At 37.9% G+C, this 21228-nt stretch overlaps 1 protein-coding gene across 5 annotated transcripts in view; it reads left to right on the top strand.

Annotated features, from left to right (window-relative positions):
- The window catches only part of CDYL (chromodomain Y like), a 104039-nt gene that overhangs the window by 75319 nt on the left and 7492 nt on the right, over positions 1 to 21228 (top strand). For all 5 annotated transcript variants that reach the window (XR_009275044.1, XM_058810248.1, XM_058810257.1 and 2 more), the window contains 2 exons: positions 18327 to 18583; positions 19179 to 19351. Coding sequence is in view for 4 of the 5 variants with exons in the window: in XM_058810248.1 (XP_058666231.1) it covers positions 18327 to 18583; positions 19179 to 19351 (430 nt within the window). In the remaining variant the exon portion in view is untranslated. The remainder of the gene's footprint in view (positions 1 to 18326; positions 18584 to 19178; positions 19352 to 21228) is intronic.

Below are 21228 nucleotides of genomic sequence, written 5' to 3'. Positions count from 1 at the left end.
GGTGAAGCTGATAATCTCTTCCTCACGGGAGCCTTTGTGCAATGATTTGCAATTTAGCAGAGCTTTGCCCCATGTATCAGAGATGTGCTTTTGCTGTCATCATTTATAATCCGTTCAGACTTGGCCACCTTTTAAGTCTTTCTAAAAATGTTTGGCTGTGTGCACACTCAGCAAAACCCTCTTCGTTTTTTATCCATTACTGAAGATCGCCTACACTGAGCACAGTCTGGCTTGGAAATGAATGTAATGATGCCTGCAGATGTTTCCTACTAACATGATGCTAACAGCAGAGGAAGCAGTCTCCTTTTCAGCAAACAGATCTCCTCAGCATAGAAATAGATGTCCTTAAAAACATATTGGTTTTGTTTGGTTTGTGGGTGGATTTTGTGGAGTTTTATAACCAGCTCCTTTTGCTATAGGGTGTCTGGACCTGGGGCAGCTGATGCTCTCTCTGGGCAGACCAGGTGGGGAAGGGGCTGCTCACCAAATTGCAGCCAGCTGTGGCTGCCTCTGCTGGCAGACAGCTAAGTGCTTTTTCTGCTTCAGCTCCTCTCCCATCCACCTCCTTCCTCCTTGATTAGTTTCATCAGAATTTTTACCTTTCTCTAACGTGACCCTGTGCTTCACTGTACAGGGGTGTCTCAGTGCCCTTGCTGTGTCCTGTCCATGCCTGTCCTGCTGGGAACCCATCACCTCCTGCCTGCGAGCCTGGGCCAGCAGCTGTGCACTGGCAGAGGGACAGAAGCACCCCAGCCTGGAACACCCTCCTGCAACTCCTGTTTAGCTACTGAACACTCCAGTGGCTCATGAGAATGTTTCCCTGACAAAGTATTCTTTGGTTTAGTGCAGGAAGAAAAGGAGGAACCTGAAGGTCCCTCAAGAGAGAACTGGCTCTGCTTTGGCTGAGACTCACGGAAAACTAATTTCCCCCTTCCCTTCCCCATAGGCTTTGTTTATCACTTAACTTCCAGCATTCATGAGTAGCTAGTAACACTGGGCCATGCTGGACAAAGCAGGCAGCAGAACCACTATAAGTCAAAAAAACTGGGAAAAAACACCCTCAGAAATTAACTGTTGGCATCCCACCTTCATAAATGCAGTAAGGCAGGGAAGCATGTCACTCTTGAACTATATATGTCTACTCTTGCTATTATTTTGTCAGATAGTCCAGACTTCCCCAGTGTCAGGGGAAAAGTAATTTTATCATGGTCCACACTTAAATGCCAATATATTAGGGGAATCACACTGTCTTTACTTTTCTCTCTGTAACCCTGCTAAGTTCTAGTTTAACACCAAGCATTGCAGAAGGTCATCTCAGAGAATGATTCCTAGAGTTAGCCATAAACTCCCTTGGGCAGTCCAAAAGGTATTGCAGAAAGTTTATCCAATAACATCACCCATATTTAATTTAGACAGTATTTTGGTTGTGCTAAAACTAAGGAGATTAGCAGTTTCCCTTGATGAATGGCTGTTCTTGTTCCTTACCCTTGAAGAAAAATGGAATTGTCATTTTTAATCTGATCATCTGGAAGTTTCCTCTTACCCCAGGCTGTCTTTCCCATCATTATTTTTAAACTGTTAGAAGGCTATCATTTCTTATACCCAGTCATAGATCCAGTCCTCTGATTTGGAAGTATTTTGCAAATAATGTGTAAACCAAGAGTAATTTTTACAGCATTGATATCATTGTAGAAATTATCATTTCAGAGTGGAGACTGTAATCCATAGGAACATTTTTACAAAGACTTTGCGTAGCATGAGACCTGAAGCTTTATGGCAGGGGTACAGATACATATATTGGAGCTGTGGTTGTGGCTTCTCAGACAAATATTCAGGCCTCTCCACAGAAGAGGATTCTTTCCCTCCAGGGTTGATTCAAGGACACAGGCAGAGCTCTCCCCATCTCATCTGAAAGCAGCAGTTAGATGAGAATCCAGTTGTCACTGTCCACAGTTTGCTAATCTGCACCTGATACCATGGGTCCAGCTTGTTGAAAGGTTGCCTTTAGGTAGTGGGGAAAGAAAGGCAGAAGTGTTACACAGTGTGATCACAGATGCATCACAGAATACTATAAAATCGGGTTGGGAAAGACCTTTGTCATCTAATCCATCCTCCTTCCCCCCAGACTGCTCAGCAGATGTAGTTGTTGATTCAATCAAACTGTTTTCGCATGCAGAGGAATCCATCAGGGACACTGAGAAACACCTGTAGCTCTGGGGTTACAGAATGTGCCAGTTAGTAGCTGTTGTGTCAGTGTGCAGGAATAAAAGCAAGGAACTGCAAAATGGAGGTACATTTTCTCTGAGGGTCATCTGGTGGAACAGAAGGTGGTTCAGGCAACGTGATGGAGTTGGAATGCCATCTGCTTTGTAGATGCCCTCAGGACATCAGCAGTGTTGATAACTCTAGCTGGTCAAGGATGTAGTGGGAAAGAGTTTTATGAGCAAATTTTTCATTGAAAATAATGTGCATGCTTCTGGAGATGCTTGGGTTTCTGTTGAATGGGTTTTTGTCTGTGAGAAGTGCAAAATGAGGGGAATTTTTGTTTTCAATGTTTGACTTGAGTTTACTTGTTGAAGTGTTTGGTTGTATCAGGACATTATAAGGCATCTCTTGGGTATATAATAAGGTGAAATGCAACACACAGCAGAGGATATACATTATTTTAAATGGACTGTACTTCACTTTCTTTATTATGAGTCCTGGTTATTTGCTTTGTTGTGTAGTGTGACTGCACTGGGCAGTCACTGTCGTGCTAGCTCACTAGAGAACCTGTGTGGGACAAATCCTTTGCCTTTTGTAGTGGAATCCTACCGGTAGAGGAGGTGTTTTTTGAAGGAAAGTAATTGTTATAAGTTGTTGTTTCCAGTTGTTTTGTGACCACTGACATGGTCACAAAGTTTTTAAAGTTACCAAAGTAGAGCAAAACCATTGACAGACCCTTTAAAGGGTCATCTAGAAACAGCACAGGCCTGAATTCAAGCCACTGATTTTAGTTTACAACATAAAGAAAACATGTTTACTATTAAATAATTTCTGTCTTTTAGCTAAGCACGTGTGGGACTAAAGCTACAATCAATTTTAAATGTAGCATATTTCCTTTCCTGGGTTCCTTCTGCTTCAATTTTAACCTTCCTCAACTGCTGTATTATTGTTTGCAAATTTTATTGTTTCATGTTTATATTTACTACAAGTAACATGAAGACTATGGATTCATGCTCATACACCAAAAGAATTAAAACTACTACAGTAAGTCCAGTAGTAAATGCTAAAATTATATTATTCCTGAATGAATACAGGTAACATTCCTTTTAACAATAGAAATTGCAGGAGAAGTAAAGCTTTGAACAGGCAACCATAGAATCCTATTTACAAATTACTGCAATTTATTAAATACACACCTGACCCTGTTTTGAAGCAGTATTTTTACTTCAGAACAGTTTGAAAACTGATACATAAAAGGAGTAAATCTCAAAACAAAAGAATCACCTGTTTAGGTTTGTTGTCTTTCTGGTTTACCCTCTGAGCCAAAATCCAGTATTTGCCCACTTCTGCATTTGACTAATTCCTACTTCATGGTCATCATACTGTTTTCATTTTTGACAAAGAATATATATATATAAGCTAGATGAAAAAGAAGGGGAAATTTTGAACTTTAAGCCTTAACCATCCTAAAAGGAAGGGAAAAGTTTTTCTTCCTGGCTAGTATGCACAATGAAAGACTCATCTTGGGGAGAAAGCAGTTGTGAGAGAACCACCCGAGGTGGAACAGTGTGAGTCTCTCTCTGGAAACAAAATTGTTTGATGGGCTGGTAATCCTAGAATCATCTAGGTTAGAAAGGGCCTTAAGTTCATCTTAACCCAGCACAGCCAAATCCACCATTAGGCCATGTCCCTCTGTACCACATATGCATGGGCAACATGTTATGGCATGTGAAAGGAATGTGTTTTGCAGTGAAATCTACTATTTACAATAGCCATTACTTTAGGAATAAAACCTTTCCTATCAGCTTTAGAGTCTGTATCCTTTGCACTGTTTTCTCTGTCCTTCAGAAGACTGACAAAGTTGACAACAAAATAATCCCAAATTGGCTTTTTGAGTGCACATTGCACTAATATAATTCTCAGAGATGTCAGGGTGCTCTCTAACAACATTTTCTGGGGGCTTACTGGAGCATTTGTTAGACAGATTTGTGAAACCGTAGCTTGAACTTTAGTTCTTTTTCCTCTCCCTTGTAGTCTGCTCTAGCATTTACTGTAGTCAAAACTCTTGCTGCCTGGACCTAGCAGGCAGGGAAGTGCCTGTTTGTGAAGAGGAGGTGATGAATAGTCACACTTCTCTGACTGTCCTTGTTCATGCTTCATCCCACCGCAGGCTGTGGCAGCCTCAGCAGATGCGTGGCTTTACCTCCCACCTCCCACTGTACTTTGTGTCTCAGCAGAACATCCTGTTTGCAGGTCCTTTTTTTCTCTAGCTAAACATTGATAAACTGCAAATTGATGGCAGCAGTGAAAAATTACACTGTATTTCTCTTGCAGATGCCTGCAATGGTTTTTCTTACTATTTTTTTGGGAGTGTTTAAGGAGTTTACATCGCAGGCAGTTTTCTACAGTGGAAATAAACTAGTCCACAGATGTTGTCTAAAGTACAAGTTATGTTGTGTTTGAAAAAGTAGTTCCCAATCACAGTGTATTTTGTAGCCATGGAACTGAAATATTAGAAGATAGATTCACAGCAGGAAGTGGATTTTAAAATGCTAATTGCTATTTGCTAGTCATTAGACTGGAGAAAAATGTGTTGATGTTGCCTTTAGACATGGTGCTTTTCACTACTCTGTCATCCTGTCCTCTTTCCCCCTTCCTCTTCTAGATGAGTTCCTGGTCGCTGGCTACACATGGGAATTGATCAGGCTGAAAGTTTACTCAATGCACCCCACAAAGATGTTTGGCTTGTTCCTACTGTTACATTATTTTTGTCACTTTTTGTTGGGGTTCTGGCAAGTCTTCATTTCTTTATGTCAGTTGATTACTCATTTCTTGACACTTAGTCAGAGGTTGATGTTTCTGTCCAAATAATGAGCCTCAAGAAGGAAAACACTAATACTTTTGCCCACATACTTAGCAGTAGTTGAACTGTATTTAATGTTTTTGTAAATTTGGTGTAGGATTCCATTGGTCTTACTCGAGAGGGAAAAACAAAGGAGGTGAAAGAGGTGATAGTTTTAAACTGGAATTTGGTTGAACCCTGTAATGGTTCAGCAGAGGCATCAGTGGATGCAGAGATGGTGTTAAGGAACCCAGCTGCATTGTTTCTGGGTCAGGCAGAAATACCTGCTGTAAGTGACTTGTTTCTGATGTGGCAAGCTATACAAGGAAGAAACAGAGCAGTGAAAGGAAACAAATCTTAATTTTGATGTTATGCAAACTAGATTCATACTTAAGTACCTCAGAGTAATTCAGTATGTGCTGCTTGCCCAGGAGTATGCTAAGGCTTATGGAATGAGTGATCTTCCTGAATTTTCCGGCTAAACAGACTGCAGGTTTGCAGCAAGGGTAATCACGCCTGAGGACATAGATGCAGCAGACTTCTCCTTGTGTCAGGAATGAACTTGGTTACTCTGTTTGCAGTGTTGGTCTGATGTGAGCAAAGATGTGATTGTGCTGCTTCTTGCTTGTAGTCTCTTACCTGATTTTGTGGGGTGACAGGTGGGGTCAGGAGGGAAGTAATCCCTCTTTGAAAAACAAACCCCACATTAATTCTCCTAGAAGTTTCAGTAACTTTATAATTTAGTTTAAAAATTAATGAAAAGGATGATCCCACTGCAACATTTTTCTTAATTGTGATGATTGAAAAGAACAGCTTAAAAATCTTTGAGATTGATAGCATTTGAACTGAGCTGTAGGGGGAAATATCTAATGGTGTGGTATCTTTTGTGATGTAGCTGGTGTGGAAAAGTCATCAAATATCGTAACTGAGAAAAGACAAGATGTTTATGACTGCAAAATGCAAATATGTTGATGTATAGATAAAAACTAAATGGAAAACTCTAAGCAATAACTTTTGTTCTAGTCAAGTGTTAATCTTAGGCAACACATTAGTGATGTGGAGACATATTCTGAGATCAAATGGAGATGGAGAGTTTCTTATAACTCTGTATATCAAGCTGCTAGTGACAGAGAGTGTCCACAGAACATCCTTATACAAAACCCTGACATCTTTGTTGCTACAAGTTTCCATTTTTGAGTGTCCCATTTTAGGATTTTTAGGAAGCAAAAGTAATTTTAGATATAAAATTTTTAGTTTTAAACATATTTCCCACTTGGCAGAACTGAGAATAATTCTATGTGTACAGTTTCAATGTTGAGCAAAATAGGGTTGCTGCTGTGATGAGGTTATTATTTTTAAATCCTGACATTCATATGTAAGTATATATTATAGGGAAGCTTCTGATTCAAAATTTGTATGGTATGAAACTGCAAAATATTGGTAAAATATATTCCAAGTAATTAATATACAACAAATATGAATATAATGAATATACAACAAATTTCATCTTGTAAAAAGATGAAATTTTTCTGATACCCAGTATGGCTCTCCTGAGTGTTGCTTTGGATCTCCAGTAGGTTTTAACTGGAAGGACACTTTTGAAACTTGACTTGGAGAGCTGTCTTGTTTATAAACAGAAATAAACGGAAGAGGTTTAAGGCTGCCTTTTTTTAAAAGTGTTTCTTCTACATATATCTGAAACTACATCACTAGAAATTTTATTAAACAAGGTACCTACCAAATTTGCTAGTCTTTAAGCAAGCTAGTCTTGGAGGTATTTCACTTATGATACATTTCCCATATAAACTTATCACATTTGTCTGTTTCTCTTCTTTTACTGTCAGTCAGCAGTCTTGCTATGGTCAATCCTTTTAGTCTGTCATTTGTTGTATGTACAATATATTCATGCCCATTATAAATATTTTGCTGATTTCTTATGGCATGCTAGTTTCACCACTAGTATTTTAATTGACTGCATTAATTGACTTTGTAGCTTACACTACATTTCACTTTTTATTTTGGTCTAATTCTCCTCTCCCTTTTTTTCTTTATCACTGGAAAAATAATTTGTGTTTAGCATCTGTAACTATGAGAACTTCAGAGTTTTACTTTGCATTTCTAATACCCGTTCTTTATCTGTTTTAGCATCTCCCTGTATTCTTCCCAGTGTTCTTTACTTCCTATTTTCTTGTAAGTATAGCATATTCTCTTTTTCCCCTTAGTTTCTATTGACCTGTTTAACCATGTGGCATTAATTGAAGCTACATCTCACTCCTGAAGAAAATAATTCAATTACTGTATAAGTTCAGTTTCATTTTTACACTCTCTCCTTATGTCTGGGCTATCTTGTTATTTGTCTGAAAAGTATTTAATGCAATATCTTTTTACATAACACAGCTATCTAAAATTGCACAGCATTCATCTTAGTAGAAATTAAGTTTCAATTCTGTTCTGTTTGTTTAGTGGTTGGAATCTGACATGAACAGGTGGGTCCTTGGCAGGTTTCAGGAAACAACCAGTCATGTAATTCATCCATCATTCTGTCTTATCTGTGACATGTTTAAATGGTTTCCAAGTTGAAATTGAGCTCACAATTGTGGTTGCTTATGTACTAGTCCCATTATTTTTGTGTACACGATCTTTGATTTACTCCATAGAATTCTTCTGTCTTTTGTCTAGTGAATCCCCTTGATATTTTTGGTTTCTCTGTGTGTTCTTAATAGATTGTTCCCTAAGGCAAGATTTAGCATTGTAAGCATCTACTGTACCTAAAAATGTTCAGACCCTGTCACCCATGAAGCACCTCTTAGTAAATATAAGTCTGAGCACAGCTTTATGAACTTCCTGCTGAACACGAGGCATCAGTAATGGACTTTGGAATTGCAGCAGTGGGAGTTTTAACAACCTGCTACCCCAAACTTCAAATGGAGATTTCTTTTTTTCCTTTCCCTACTTTTTAAAATTAACAGGTTGTGGATCTAAGTCCTTCCGTGAATTTGCAATGTTTGTATATTTAAAAATGTAGGAATTTGCTCTTGAACTGTGAACATATCAGTATGACTCCCATGGAAATATGTGCTCCTCCCCACATCACTAAATAGTCAAATAAGCCTTACTTTCCTATTACCAGCTGCACAAACTGTGAAATTCTCTCTCCCTGCACACTTTGATTTAAAGTATCAGACATGATACACTTTGTTCTTGGTTTCTGTGTAGCAGCAACCATTATGGTACCCAACTAAGCCTCCCTTGGTTTTGGTAGGGTTGATGGTAGTTGCTGTATCCTGCTCTCTGAGACAGACCTTAACTGGTTTGTCTTTTGTGAAACTTCTTTGGAAATTTGCTTTAAACCACATGTTTTTCTCTTGGTTGGTTGTTTTCTCTGCCACAGATGTAACTTCCTAATTTCTTAATATTTTTTTTTCCTGCCCCTTCAAAATGTCAGCCTCCTAGTATTAGTCTTTGTAATAATTCAGAGGCTGTAGTTTCATATTTATACATTGGTGTTGCTGAAATAGTATGTCCCACTTAAATATCACCATGCTAGTTCTGTTGCTTCTTTAGCTGTCTCTTCTGTATAGCAATAGTATCTCTGTTAGTACTTGTATTTTAATCGGGATACTAATAATTTCTGTAAAGAAAAAAATCCCGTATTTCATACAAGCAGATACTTACAGGAAAAAATAGCTTTTGGGGATAGGGACCACCTGTAACTAACAATCCTGGCTTCTATATTCCTTGCTTTGTCGCCTGAGGGAAGCCACTTTGGCAGCTCTAAACCATTTTCTATGTATGGCGGCCAGTTAACTACTTAATTAGTGGTTTCTGGACTTATCAGTTCAGGTTTTTTGTCTGAGATTTTTTCCTTTGATAATTTGTTCATAAATATGACAACAGCCAATGCAGGAGAAAGCCTAAGGTCTTCCACGGATGCCTCTTGCTTTCCTCAGCAGTATGGAGAGCATGCACCCAAATAGAGCCCATGCATGTGATCCATCCTGCTGAGTAAGGGCAGCTCACTGCCTCCAGCCCTTCCAGCTGCTGGCTGAGATGCCTTCTCTGCTCACTGCTTGCAGCTGTGGTTGTTTCCCTGTGATGTATCATGGGCCTTTTTTGGGGGGGAGGTTTATTATTTATTTATTTATTTACCGCTTTGTTGCAAAATGTGATGAAAACTTATGATGGGCATTTTCCCAAGACTTGTGGCCATCATCATAGAATGGTTTGAGGTGGAAAGGACCCTAGAGATAATCCAGTTCCCACCCCTCTGCCAGGGGCAGGGACACCTTCCATTAGACCACATTGTTCCAGGCCCCATCCAGCCTGGCGTTGAACACTTCCAGGGGCAGAGCATCCACAACTTCTGGGTAGCCTGTTCCAGTGCCTCTAGATTTGTTCCAGCAGATCTGTGTCCTTCTTACACTGTGCAGCATGTTCAAGATCTTTGCTGTCTCTGCAAATCCCGGTTGTGGAGAGCTGCACTACTTGTACTGTGGTCAGGGCAAGATGATGTGGAGACGAATGCCTCCTGGGCTTTTTAGTGATTTCCTGCACTGATACAGGAAAAAGCCTGATTGAGGGAGGATGTCATATTTTTCTTCATGCAAAGCATCTGATCTGAGTCTTACGCTTGGTAGTCTTCTACTGTTGACTTAAGGACCTTCTCTGAGTTTTTTTTTTTTATTTTATTGTTTTGGTGGGGCATTATTTTCATGATGATAATGATTATTATTAGGGTATTATTGGACATGCTTCACAAGTTCTCCAGTTGATGCAAGTCCTCATATATGTGCTGATCCTAGCTAGTATAGCTAAAAAATAAACAGGAGAGACCAGATTCAGCTTGAAAGCACAGGTTGTCACTCCTTTCCATCATGCCTCCTTTCAGCTGTTGCCAGTAGATCCTATCCTCTGCAACAGTATAAAAGGGCAGATTGGGCAAGGTGAATGTGATACTATTCTGAATTAATTTTTTAGTTCAGAGCACCTGACTATCCAGCACCCGTTGAGTGAGATACCCAAAGATACTTTTCATCTCCCATTGCTCAGAGGTCCCTGTGTTTACACTTTCTCAAGACCTGTAATCTTCTTTTCACCCTATTTTCTCCCACTGGTGCCAATGCCCAGCTCTTGATTTTTGCTCTACACCCCTTCAGGCAGGAGAAGGGGTCAAGGAGCTGGCATCTCTCTTGTATAAGTGCAAGGATCAGGACTAAATACCCAAGCACTGCAATGTTTAGTTTTTCACTTCAGGGTTTTGGGAACCTCTTAGAAAAGTCAGAGACTCCTCTTTTGCCCTTCCTCTTCCCACCCCAGCCAGTTATTTCTTCCAGGTCAGAAATTTCTCATAAGAGGGTGCTGCTGCAGAACAGTCTGCCTGTGTATACATTATGTATTGCAGGTTTCTCAAGTATAGAGTGTAGCTGGTGGTGTTAGGGCACACAGCTGTGTGCCCTTGGTGTACTGGATGATGGCTTCAGGTTCATTTGCCACCTCTTAATGAGCCTCTTTTTGAATATCCCATGGGAGGTTGAGACAGCTTCTATGAATAGCAGACATCAGATAGTGGCTGGAAAAACACATGTACGTTTTTGAGATAGATGCATAAAAATAGAGGTGCCTTTTTCCAGCAGGGATGCTCACTCCAGCATTCTGATCTTGGGGTTCCTTGGAAAGTTTAACACATTCACAGCAGTGTCTTGAACCTGTGGGAGTCCTGAGCCTTTTCTATCAGTTTTCTGCATTAAAATGCCAAATGGTTTTTGCAACAGTTGTGAGTGGAACCCTTGCAAAGTCTGGTATTGAAAGCCTTGTCTATGTGATAAGAATGAACCTTTCAATTAGTATTTACATTTGTTTTCAAAAAGAAGGTTAATGTAAGTGTTCTGCCAGTATAGTATTTTAGCCATCTATTTAAATTTAATTCATAATCTAGCTGAGGTGCTTGTAAGAGTCCTTACAAGCATTATATAATGTGTACTATTGCATGTATATGTTTGTGTCTATAGGTGAAACTACTGGGATGTCTTCTGGCAGTATCTGTTTTAGAGAAGCCTTACATTGGGACACTGATAGCCTACAAAAAGAGAGCCATTTTTCACATCACTCAAGGGGATTGGATTAAATTGCAGCGAAGTGCTCTTAATATGGAATATCTTCACCTTAGGAGTTAGTGTGAAATAGCTGGGTATACTTCAAGTTTAAACCTTAGCCTATTTTGCAATAGCTTCCCTCTGTAGATGGGCCCCGAGAGATGTCCTTGCTTAACTCTCAAATTTTAGAGCATTTTGAATGGATGCTGTGGTATCATAACCTACAGCTCCAAAAATATCAAGATAGAAGAGAGTTTTCCCTTATGAAATGTTCCCAGTATTAAAATATCTCAAAAAGGAGTCTGTAACCTGGAAAAGGCTTTTCTGATTTGACTTGCTCATGAAGAAAAGAAAGGAAACTAACTCTTTGCTTCCCACATCAAATACTTTAGTGCATGCTACTGTGAAATATAGCTGGGATTTCTTGACTGGAGTAATACTGGAGGCACTTAGGAATTTTTATCTATATTTTTTCTTTACAGCCATCTAAAAGGATGAGAACAGTAGTGTACTGTTTTCTATTTGTCAATAGCATCTTGACTATAGATTCAGTGGAAGACAAATCACTCCAAAAACAGGCTAAAACTGCAGTGGAAGGGGAAAGGAGAACAGTTCTAATTTATCTTGATCCATGATAAAGGAGAAAGAGATTTTGCTACCTGAGAAGTGTTTGTTTTTCTACTTTTGGTGAAATAATAAGAATGGAGATGTATTTGGAAAACATTTTGGAATTGTTAGGAGTGGAACATTTTCTTTCCACTGTGAGACTGGAAAGTTTACTTAATACATTATGCATAAAAATGCGTAGTCCTTCAAAGACAGTAAAACTTAAGCATACTCCTTAAAAGATATGTTGCCAATTTATCTGTTATTAATGTTATCCTTGTTGCTTTTGTGAGCATGGTGTTAGCAAATCTTAGGTCAAGTGTTTTGTTATTTCCATCTTTTACCATATGTAGTTTTTAAAAATTATTATTTCCACTTAAACAATATAAAGTAGTCAGGCTAATGTAAACCTATTTAACTCAAGGGTGAAGAAATGCCATTTTTTCTTGTATTGGTTGCCCACTTCCAGTAACAGAATTTTATGTTCTGATTAGTTGCGTTTTTGGTTGGCATTACGAGTTTATCTTCACATGGATGCTTATGTTCTGAAAAGGAAAGACATCCAAAAGCAAAATAATTAATAGCATATAACCTACTAAAGTCCAATATGACCAGTAATGCTGCCCTATTCCTAACAATATTAAAATAACATATAAATATATTTGATGGCTCTGAGTAATCTAAGAAACACAGAAAAATATCTACCCAAGGGGGAAAAGGCTGTTGTAGACAATATTACTCTAAATGTGACATGTCAACCAGGATTAAAAACTAGTGTAAGCTAGAAAAACTTCAAAAGTTGAGTAGAGAAATACTACTGGGCCACATGTGTGTTTTTCTCTTCTCATATTAATTTTGTCCACAACAGCAGTGTCCTGTAAGAAATGTAGGTTTAATAGGAGCAGTGTTTCCAGGTTATATTTACAATTAATACCTATACATAATATATGGAAAAGAGTTGTAATTAAACAGCACAAGAAAATGACTTTTTAGGAGTTGAAGGTAGACATTAACAATCAAGCATGCCAGCCACTTCATGACTGCTTGCTGCTGAGTTGTAGTTTCCTGTTGCTGTTGTTCCACCAAGTTCTGTCATAATCAAAACAGTTAATCTGTTCTTAAAACCTGTAGTCCTTGTACTGAAAAGTGGCGTACTTGCAAAACCAACAGAAGATGGCTGAAGAACATCTACTGGTTGCCTGTGTACTTGTTTCCTTGGAACAGAATCAGAAGTGGTTCACTTCATTTAGCAAGGAGAGTGTTGCAGGGCACAAACACTCCCTCCCCACAGTAAGGGTTTTGATGAGGTTATCAGCAGCACGGTAATTGCAGTCATTATCAGCCTATGATTTGAAGGAATATTGTCCTTTTCCCACCCCCTCTCCTCCAAGGCATCTTTGGGGATGCCTGTTCTGATGCTGGGGTGTGCACAACTTACTGCTGGTTGGTTTGGGCTCTGTGTCAAGGAAACACCATATTCTGGAAGGAATTAACTGAAGTTGCATCTTTCTTACATAAGTGACCAGCACATTTTGAATACTCTTTCAGAAACACAGAGCAAATCAGCATTTTAGGTGAAATGTACAATAAATTGAGACTTCTTTTTCTTGCAAATGTTTATTGTGACATTTCAAAGTGGAACTTTTGATTCAAAAATGTAAATGCTATTAATATGCATATTCAGACAAAAAATAACCACATACATAGGAGGTTTAGAACCCTCATTTTTAGTTTCTCTAGTCTGTGCTGATACACCACAATTCTAAGTTGTTTTCTGTGTAATCACTGAAGAAGAAGTGGAAAAAATACTGGAAGCTCTACTGTGTTATGTTTGCATTGTGGTATCGCTGTCTGGAATTCCTGTCTCCTGTGAAATATTTGATGTAGTGCAGAGTTAAGACTGGAAAAGCTTAACGGTGTTTATAGTTAGAGATTGCTAATACATATGAACATGTAACAAAACACCTCTGTTTGTTGGCAAAAAATTAAATGTGAGGCAACCTGCACTGGACAACTAATTTTGAACTCTTGTGAATTATACATACAAGGTACAATGAAGAAGTAAAAGTACAGAAAGAATTTAAGGAAAAAAAATGTAACTTACTTCTAGATTTTAATTTCTTTTTTCATTGAAAATTCAAGTTATTTTTACTTATCAGTTTTCCAGATCATATTGTTCCCTGTCTGGTACTTGAGCTGTAATCAGTTACAGTTGCAGTTTTATTTCTGCAGTTAACACTTTAAGACATTGCTGCTGGTGGTGTTTGTTCATTTGCTTATTCAAGCGGGATGCTTCTCATTAACCCCTTCATCACTTAGTGTAGGAAAGGACATAAGTGGTGCCAGGAGGGTACAGGAAAGACATGGGAGTTCCAAAAGCTCCTTGTGAATACATCAGGCTTCTCTGAAAATACTGAGTGATTTCATGAGTAAAATGAGAGCTGACTTTCAGTGCAGATGAATGCCAGGCATTGAGGAGGGGACAAAACAGGCTTACATACCAAACTGTGCCTATAGCAAAACATAAAACAGTGACTGGTTCCTGGCTGTCTGTTGCTGCTCAGGGAAATGGCATTGGGTTTGTTTTGGATAGTTTTCTGCAAGCATCTGTTTGGTGGTAGTTTAAAAAAAAACAAACCCCATATTGAATATTGTGTCCCATTTTTGGCCCTGTTCCAAGAGTTAATAGAAGAGGAAGAAGCATGGAGAAGAATGGCAGGCTTGGACTGGCTTCTGGAAGAGGAAAAGGGAAATAAGACTGGGGCTAGTCAATCTGGAGAAGGGTTCTGATGAAAGGAATGAAGAAACTTAACATGTATGTTCCAGAACTTGCTGTCAAGAGATACTTCGGAAGACAAACCCATAGTGGTTTCAAAAATAAATTGGACAATCCTGTGGAGAAGATGAATTTAAATACATGGGGTTTGGTGCAGCCAATGATTCTGGGCATGCAAATTTAGTAATTGCTAAGTTTCTGGTGGCTGGAGTTAGAGAAAATACTCAAACAGTATTGTTCACACCTCTCATGTTCTTGTGCTTGTTCCTTAGGCATCTATGCTAAGCTTTCAGAGACAGCACACTCTGTCAGTCAAACCTTGAATTAAGAGAACCAACACATATGTACCCAAAAGGAAGTGTGCAAAAGAAGCTTTGCTGGTTTTATACCATCTCTTCGGATGTATCCCCAGTATTGTTGCAGGGAGGGGAGTATTTGTATTCAAGGTTTGATATGTAAGCTAATGAACTTCTCAGTAGTAGTGAGGCATGAATATCTTAGAGAGGTGCTTGGGATTTTAATTTTGCTTTGTTGTAAAGTGAGCATAACTTGTGTTTTTAACAAAAACAGCTTTGTTCTGCCTCTTTCCCAAAACTGGTATTCTGTGTCTGTCTTCCTTTGGATAAGACTAGTTCCTTTCTTATCTGTTGCTCATAGCCTTAGTTTTTTTCCCTCCAAGGGCAGTTGCCTGAAATTGCTGTCTGTTACCAGGTTTTGGTCAACAGCTGCAGAACAAAGTATTCCTTAACTTCCTTTTGCATCTGTATAGTGAAGCTTTGGCTTTGTCCAGTAGTACTACTGTCTTCAGCTTCTGAGATCACATTGTTCACAATCTGCAGGTGGAAAGGTTTTTATATAACCATAAGCTGTCTGTTTACACTTTAAACAAACAGTTCTTCATTAGTTGACAATATCCAAGGTAAACTGCCTTTTTTTCCCAAGTCCTTACTTATGTTTGGAAGCTCAGTTTGAAAGGAGAGGGCTGTAGTGTTTTATCTTTGTTATGCTATCTCTATTAATGTCTAAAATGCAGAACTGCTTTTGGTTTGTTGTTTTTGGTTTTAAAACTCTGTTTTAAAATACAGCTGTAATTATCCTGAAGATAAGTCACCTTAATGTAAAGTTTTCATGTAAGGAAATCTCTGGCAATACAATTAAATCTCAGTTGAACTTACTTATTTTCATCCCTGTTTGTTGTACCATGTGTTCAAGACTGAGTAGTAAAACCACCTTTGCCTATGTTCTTAAAAAATTAAATACTGTTTTTTGTTCTCTGAGTTGTCCCTTTGCTTCCAAGGACCAAACACCAAGAGAAGGAGCCCCCTGTGCTGGCAGGTATACAGGGTCCCAAACTTCCATCAGTAATGACAAGCATTAACAAACGTGTTGAATCTCTCTGTGCCATATTCTGATCTGTACTGGCTGGCCGAGTCTCCCTGTGCAGAATTGTGGTTTCTAAAGCTGACAGATTTTTTTATTCCAGTCCAAGTATCCTGGAATAAAAAAAGTGTTTACATGATTGGAAAGAAGAGACTTCTTCCTCTTCCAGAATTGCAGCTATCCCTTGCTTGTGGTTTGAAACTCCAACTATTGATAAGTGTAGACAGGGTTTATATAAAAAATCAGGAGGTCTCTTGCCAGTTCAATAAGCATGAAAATTGGCCTGTAGTGTTTACATCTTGATCTTTCTTGCCAGAAGTTTTGTCTCTCAAAGTATATAATCATTGTCTATTGCATCTCAAAAGTAATTTTTTGGTATTTGTATATCTTTGGAAGAATGAGTGGTGGGAAAATACAGGCTCAAAGGTCTTGCACAAATTTACTGACTTCTTGTTTTGGCTTACTCTGGTCTATCCTGCTCTCCCAATTCTCCGTGGTCTTCACCATGGCTAGGACAAAAGGACAACTTCTTGTTGTGTTCCTAATGAAATATGAGGCAACATTGGTGTTGCTGCAAACTCCCTTTCATGAGAATTCTTTTAAGGGAATGTAATTGCCATAATATGGTTTCAAAAAAAGTTGAAAGCCTTCCTCATCAAGTTCATATTTAGTATACACCAAATTTTTATTTATTCTGCTGAAATGAAATCGAAAGGAATTTTATAAGCCATGGAAAATTTGGGAATAAATGTGAAATTTTTGTGTCAATACAAAAGACTAATCTTCCATTTCATTTTGTTCATCTCTGTCTCTGAAACTGATCTCAAACTGAATCCAGTTTCTTACTCTTCACTTTAAACAACTAAAAAATTCTGAATTGTCTTGAACTTCACAAAAAGTGAGATAGTAAGAGGTGTAAATCACTAATACAACAAGAAAGACCTTAAAAATAGAATAAAATCTTATTATTTTATAGATCTTAAACAGACAACTTGCCTAATTAATCATAATGTATTTATAATAAACTATTTATTTTAAGTTATTTGATATAAAAACTTAATTTATATCCAGAAACAATTTCTGGAATATAAGTAGGAAAATGTATAATGTTCTAAATTTTAATTAGTCTCTTTTCTTATTATCTCTCTCATACTTCATATGAGTCAAGGTAAGCAGCACTTTAATGCAGTTGAAATATCAAGATATTGAACATTCCAGTTACTTAAGTGAGCCTCTTTAATGTCTTCACTGGATGCACAAGTGTTTGAAATATGTTGTAGTTAAAATTTGAAATAATTTAATTTAAAAATATAACTTATTCAGAAAGATAATGATAAATTACAATAACATTTAATTAATGATTTACTTATACATAGTTTAACTCTACTTCCTAAGACATCATATGCATATATGATGTTCTAAAGTACCTGTCAGTGAGATTAGGGCAGTGGCTTTCCAGAATTTAGTCCCAGAGCTCAATTCCCAGGACAAGTCTTTCAAAACTTTACTGTCTTGTATTCTAACACACTTTCCCAATATTTTTAACCCCCCCCTCTCCTATGCACACTCCATTACTTTAGTATGACAAATTTGGGGGAGATTTTGCATGGAGACCTAAACATACAGATCCAGTACGCTCTCTTATTTTCTCTAATGAATGGTAATTATTTGGTATTATGTTTCTAATGGGCACTGCAGAAAAACCTGTCCCTTCTGTGACATGAAAAATGGCCTGTTTACTTGCATGCCTTCAAACTCCCTCTGTGTAAGGGATTGGGAACAAGACCAGCAAAACTTTAATTCTCTATTTGCCAATTCCAGTAGCAAAAAATGTTTAACGTGAGAAAGATCTCATTGTCTGTGAATCCATTAAACTGTCCATCACTTCATGGGTCTTGTACTCCTCTCAAAATATAGTCTGCATTTCTTCATTTCCATTTTTCTTGTAAAACTATTATGCTTTTTATGATCTTGTCAATCAGATTCTTTATTTGGTTTATTCTAAGTGTCTTTTTATTTATAATACCTTCTGATGGAAACAAAGGCTTTTGCTTTCTCTTAGCAATGTTGATGCTGTTAAATGACTTTAAAATGTTGGAAAGGGAGAAAGCAGACCATTAACCTACTGAAGTGCCTTGGTATTAGGTTAAATACACATTTCTCCCCTTCTAAAAATAAGTGTATGAAAATTGGTCTGTTGGACTTATTCTAATTGTATATTCTCAAAATTGTAAAATTAATTTCTTGAATCCCTTTGTCATTTCAGTTTTGCTCTCTTCACAGTGTCTCTTTCAATAACTTTCAGGAGACAGAATTTCATTTTTACTGTGTGGTTTTAATATGAGTTGCATGTTTTCATGCTAACAGGGATTTTGAGATGGGTGAGCTACTCAAATGTAATTGTACTTGTTTAAACTCTTTCCAGGTACACCCACCTTTATGGAAGCATTAGCAGCCAATGGTACAACCAACATCCAGACATCTGTGACAGGAGTGACAACCAGCAAGCGAAGGTTTATTGATGACAGGAGAGATCAGCCCTTTGATAAAAGGCTGCGTTTCAGCGTGAGGCAAACGGAGAGCGCGTACCGGTACAGAGACATTGTTGTCAGGAAACAAGATGGATTCACACACATTTTGCTATCAACAAAATCGTCTGAAAATAATTCATTAAATCCAGAGGTCAGAACAATTCTGATTTTGGGAGGGGAGGGGAATTTGAATCCTTACCTTTTTTCTGCTTGTTATTCAGGCACAAATGTACGCAGAACACGATACAGGTTCTTACTTGCAAGGTGTTATATGTACACTTGACTCTGTTTGTAACTCACTTGCATTTAATAATTCTGTTACCTGACCATGTTGATGTGTACTGTCTTTTAAAAGATGTACAGTGATTTACAAAGTGCAACTTGAAAAAACCTTTAGCCTCAATTAAGGTTCTTTTTTTTTCTGTATTGGTTGCATATGCCATCTGCTGTCCAAATTACAGAAATGCTGAATGAGTGCTTTAGTTACAGATCACACCTAATAGATCTTTCCTTAATGATTTAATTATCTTTGTCTAATTACATTTTTGAAATGCAAAGCTTCTAATACATTAACTTCCTTTTTTTTGGATAATGAAGGAAGTTAACTTTTCTAATAAGATGGTTGAGTGGATCCTAAGGAAAAATTGAAGTTGTTGAAGGGTCTCATAGGGGGAGGAAGGGAAGAGAACAACATGCTGCTTTGTAATGATGAATTAAAATGATTCTTATGAAATTTTTATTTTCAGGTAATGAAGGAAGTCCAAAGTGCACTGAACACAGCAGCTGCAGATGACAGTAAACTTGTGCTGTTCAGTGCAGTTGGTAGCATTTTCTGCTGTGGTCTTGATTTTATTTATTTTATACGACGTTTAACGGATGATAGAAAAAAGGAAAGCACTAAGATGGCAGAAGCTATTAGGTATGTATGGCTGTCTTCAGTCATCTGATGGGTATTGTTCATCATATGGCCTGGCTTGTTCTATCTTTATTTCAGAAGCCTCTTATTCAAAAATATCTCAGACATTCACCAGTTACATTATAGTGTGCAGCACTCCTTTATGCTTCTTGTCCTTTTCTATTTGGGTTGTCATTTCATGCATTTTTAATTTTAAATTTTAACTGTGAAAACTGGGAGTATTGCAATACTCATGCAGTTAAAACCAATATTAAAATACTTCAATAGCCTTAGGGTTTCCAGAAAACAAATTTAATACACCAAAATTCAAGATACGTATTGAATTAGTAAATTGATGTAGTACATTCAGAGAAGTGGAATGATGGATATTTTAGAGGAGTAGATTAATACTTGTGATTATCATCCCAATGCCAGGTACCAAAACTAACATTTAGACAAATTGATCTGAACTATTACCAAGTAGAAGAAAATATACGGAAAAAAGTATGGATCTTGGAGACACATTTTAGTAATACAAACAAGTACATTTGAGCATTGGTTTTGAGATCCTGATCTCTTGCATTCTTTCCGAGTACCTATATTCTTTCAGAGCTCTTCTTCTGTTCTTGTTATCAATGGTCATGTTTCTAAAAAAAGGCCATGGCCATGTAAAATCTGTTTCATTGGAGGCACAGTTGGTTCATAAGGATGATTATAGTTATTTTTATCAAAGGAAATTCTTCAGTCGTTTCATGTAAAAATTGCTTATGCAGTGACTTCAGATATGGCCAGAAGGTTTTAGCACTGAGCTTCTATCACTATTTTAGTTTGGGCCCTTCCAGAAACCTGTTTTTTCACCTAATATTCATTGTAATAAAATGGGCAAAGGTAACTTAAAAGACTTATAGACACGTACCCTCCCTTTCAAATAAGGTATTTTTCATGTATATTCTAGAAATGGTCCTCTCTGGGTTATTCAGACATGATTAAAATTACCTTAAGTCTCTGGATGGGATGTTTGTATGATGCATGAGATGGTTTAGATTTGGGGTTTTTGCATTTAGCTATTTCAGTTCACTAGAATGAGTTAAGGAGTATGATAACCTTTAGTGCTGAATGCAATATAGTAAAATTGTTCTGTTTTGCAGAAATACAAAAATTCGTAACACAGATAGGGAGCAAACTTTAAAATTACCTGTGCATGTATTCATACACACGTGACTGTTTTTTCCTAAGAAGGTTTTGGAGGCATTACTGTTTGAGAACAGAGAAGCATCAATATTTTGTGGGTACTGGAATGAATTGCCATTTTTTGTTGTCAATGAGGATGAGAATATGCATATGCTACCTAATAGTGTAGTACCCAGAGCATTATTACTGACCAAAAGATGGGAGATGGGGACATTTACAGATGTGTGATATGGGATAATAGAGCTCTACTATTAATGCTCGTAGTTTTTAAAAGCAGATTTATTTGTTAAGAAGAGCTCCTCAAGGAAGACCAATAATGCTTTGGCCATCTTCATTTGTACCTTATTACTGTCACTTAAAAACACAGGTAAATACCTTGTGCTGATGCCATACATAAATGCAGTGAGGATCAAGCAGGGCTGTGCCACAGCTGTGGCACCCAGAGGTGTGGAAAGGCTGCAGCCTTATCTGGGAGCTGTGGGACACATGGATGTACCAAAGCGCTGTATCAGCTGATGCTTGTAGAGGGGTGTTAAATCTGCACCTTCCCAACTACTGTGATGGGTTGGGCTGGGAGGAATGGTAGGCTTTTACAGAACCAAAAAATGGTTGAGGTTGGAAGGGACATTTGCAGGTCATCTTGTTCAACCTGCTCAAGCAAGGTCACCTAGAGCAGGTTGGCCAGCACCATTTCCTGGGGTTTTTTTTAA

Source organism: Ammospiza caudacuta, chromosome 1, assembly GCF_027887145.1.
Source record: "Ammospiza caudacuta isolate bAmmCau1 chromosome 1, bAmmCau1.pri, whole genome shotgun sequence".
In the NCBI taxonomy this organism is placed as follows: domain Eukaryota; kingdom Metazoa; phylum Chordata; class Aves; order Passeriformes; family Passerellidae; genus Ammospiza; species Ammospiza caudacuta.
This window is presented reverse-complemented; position numbering and strand designations above follow the sequence as displayed.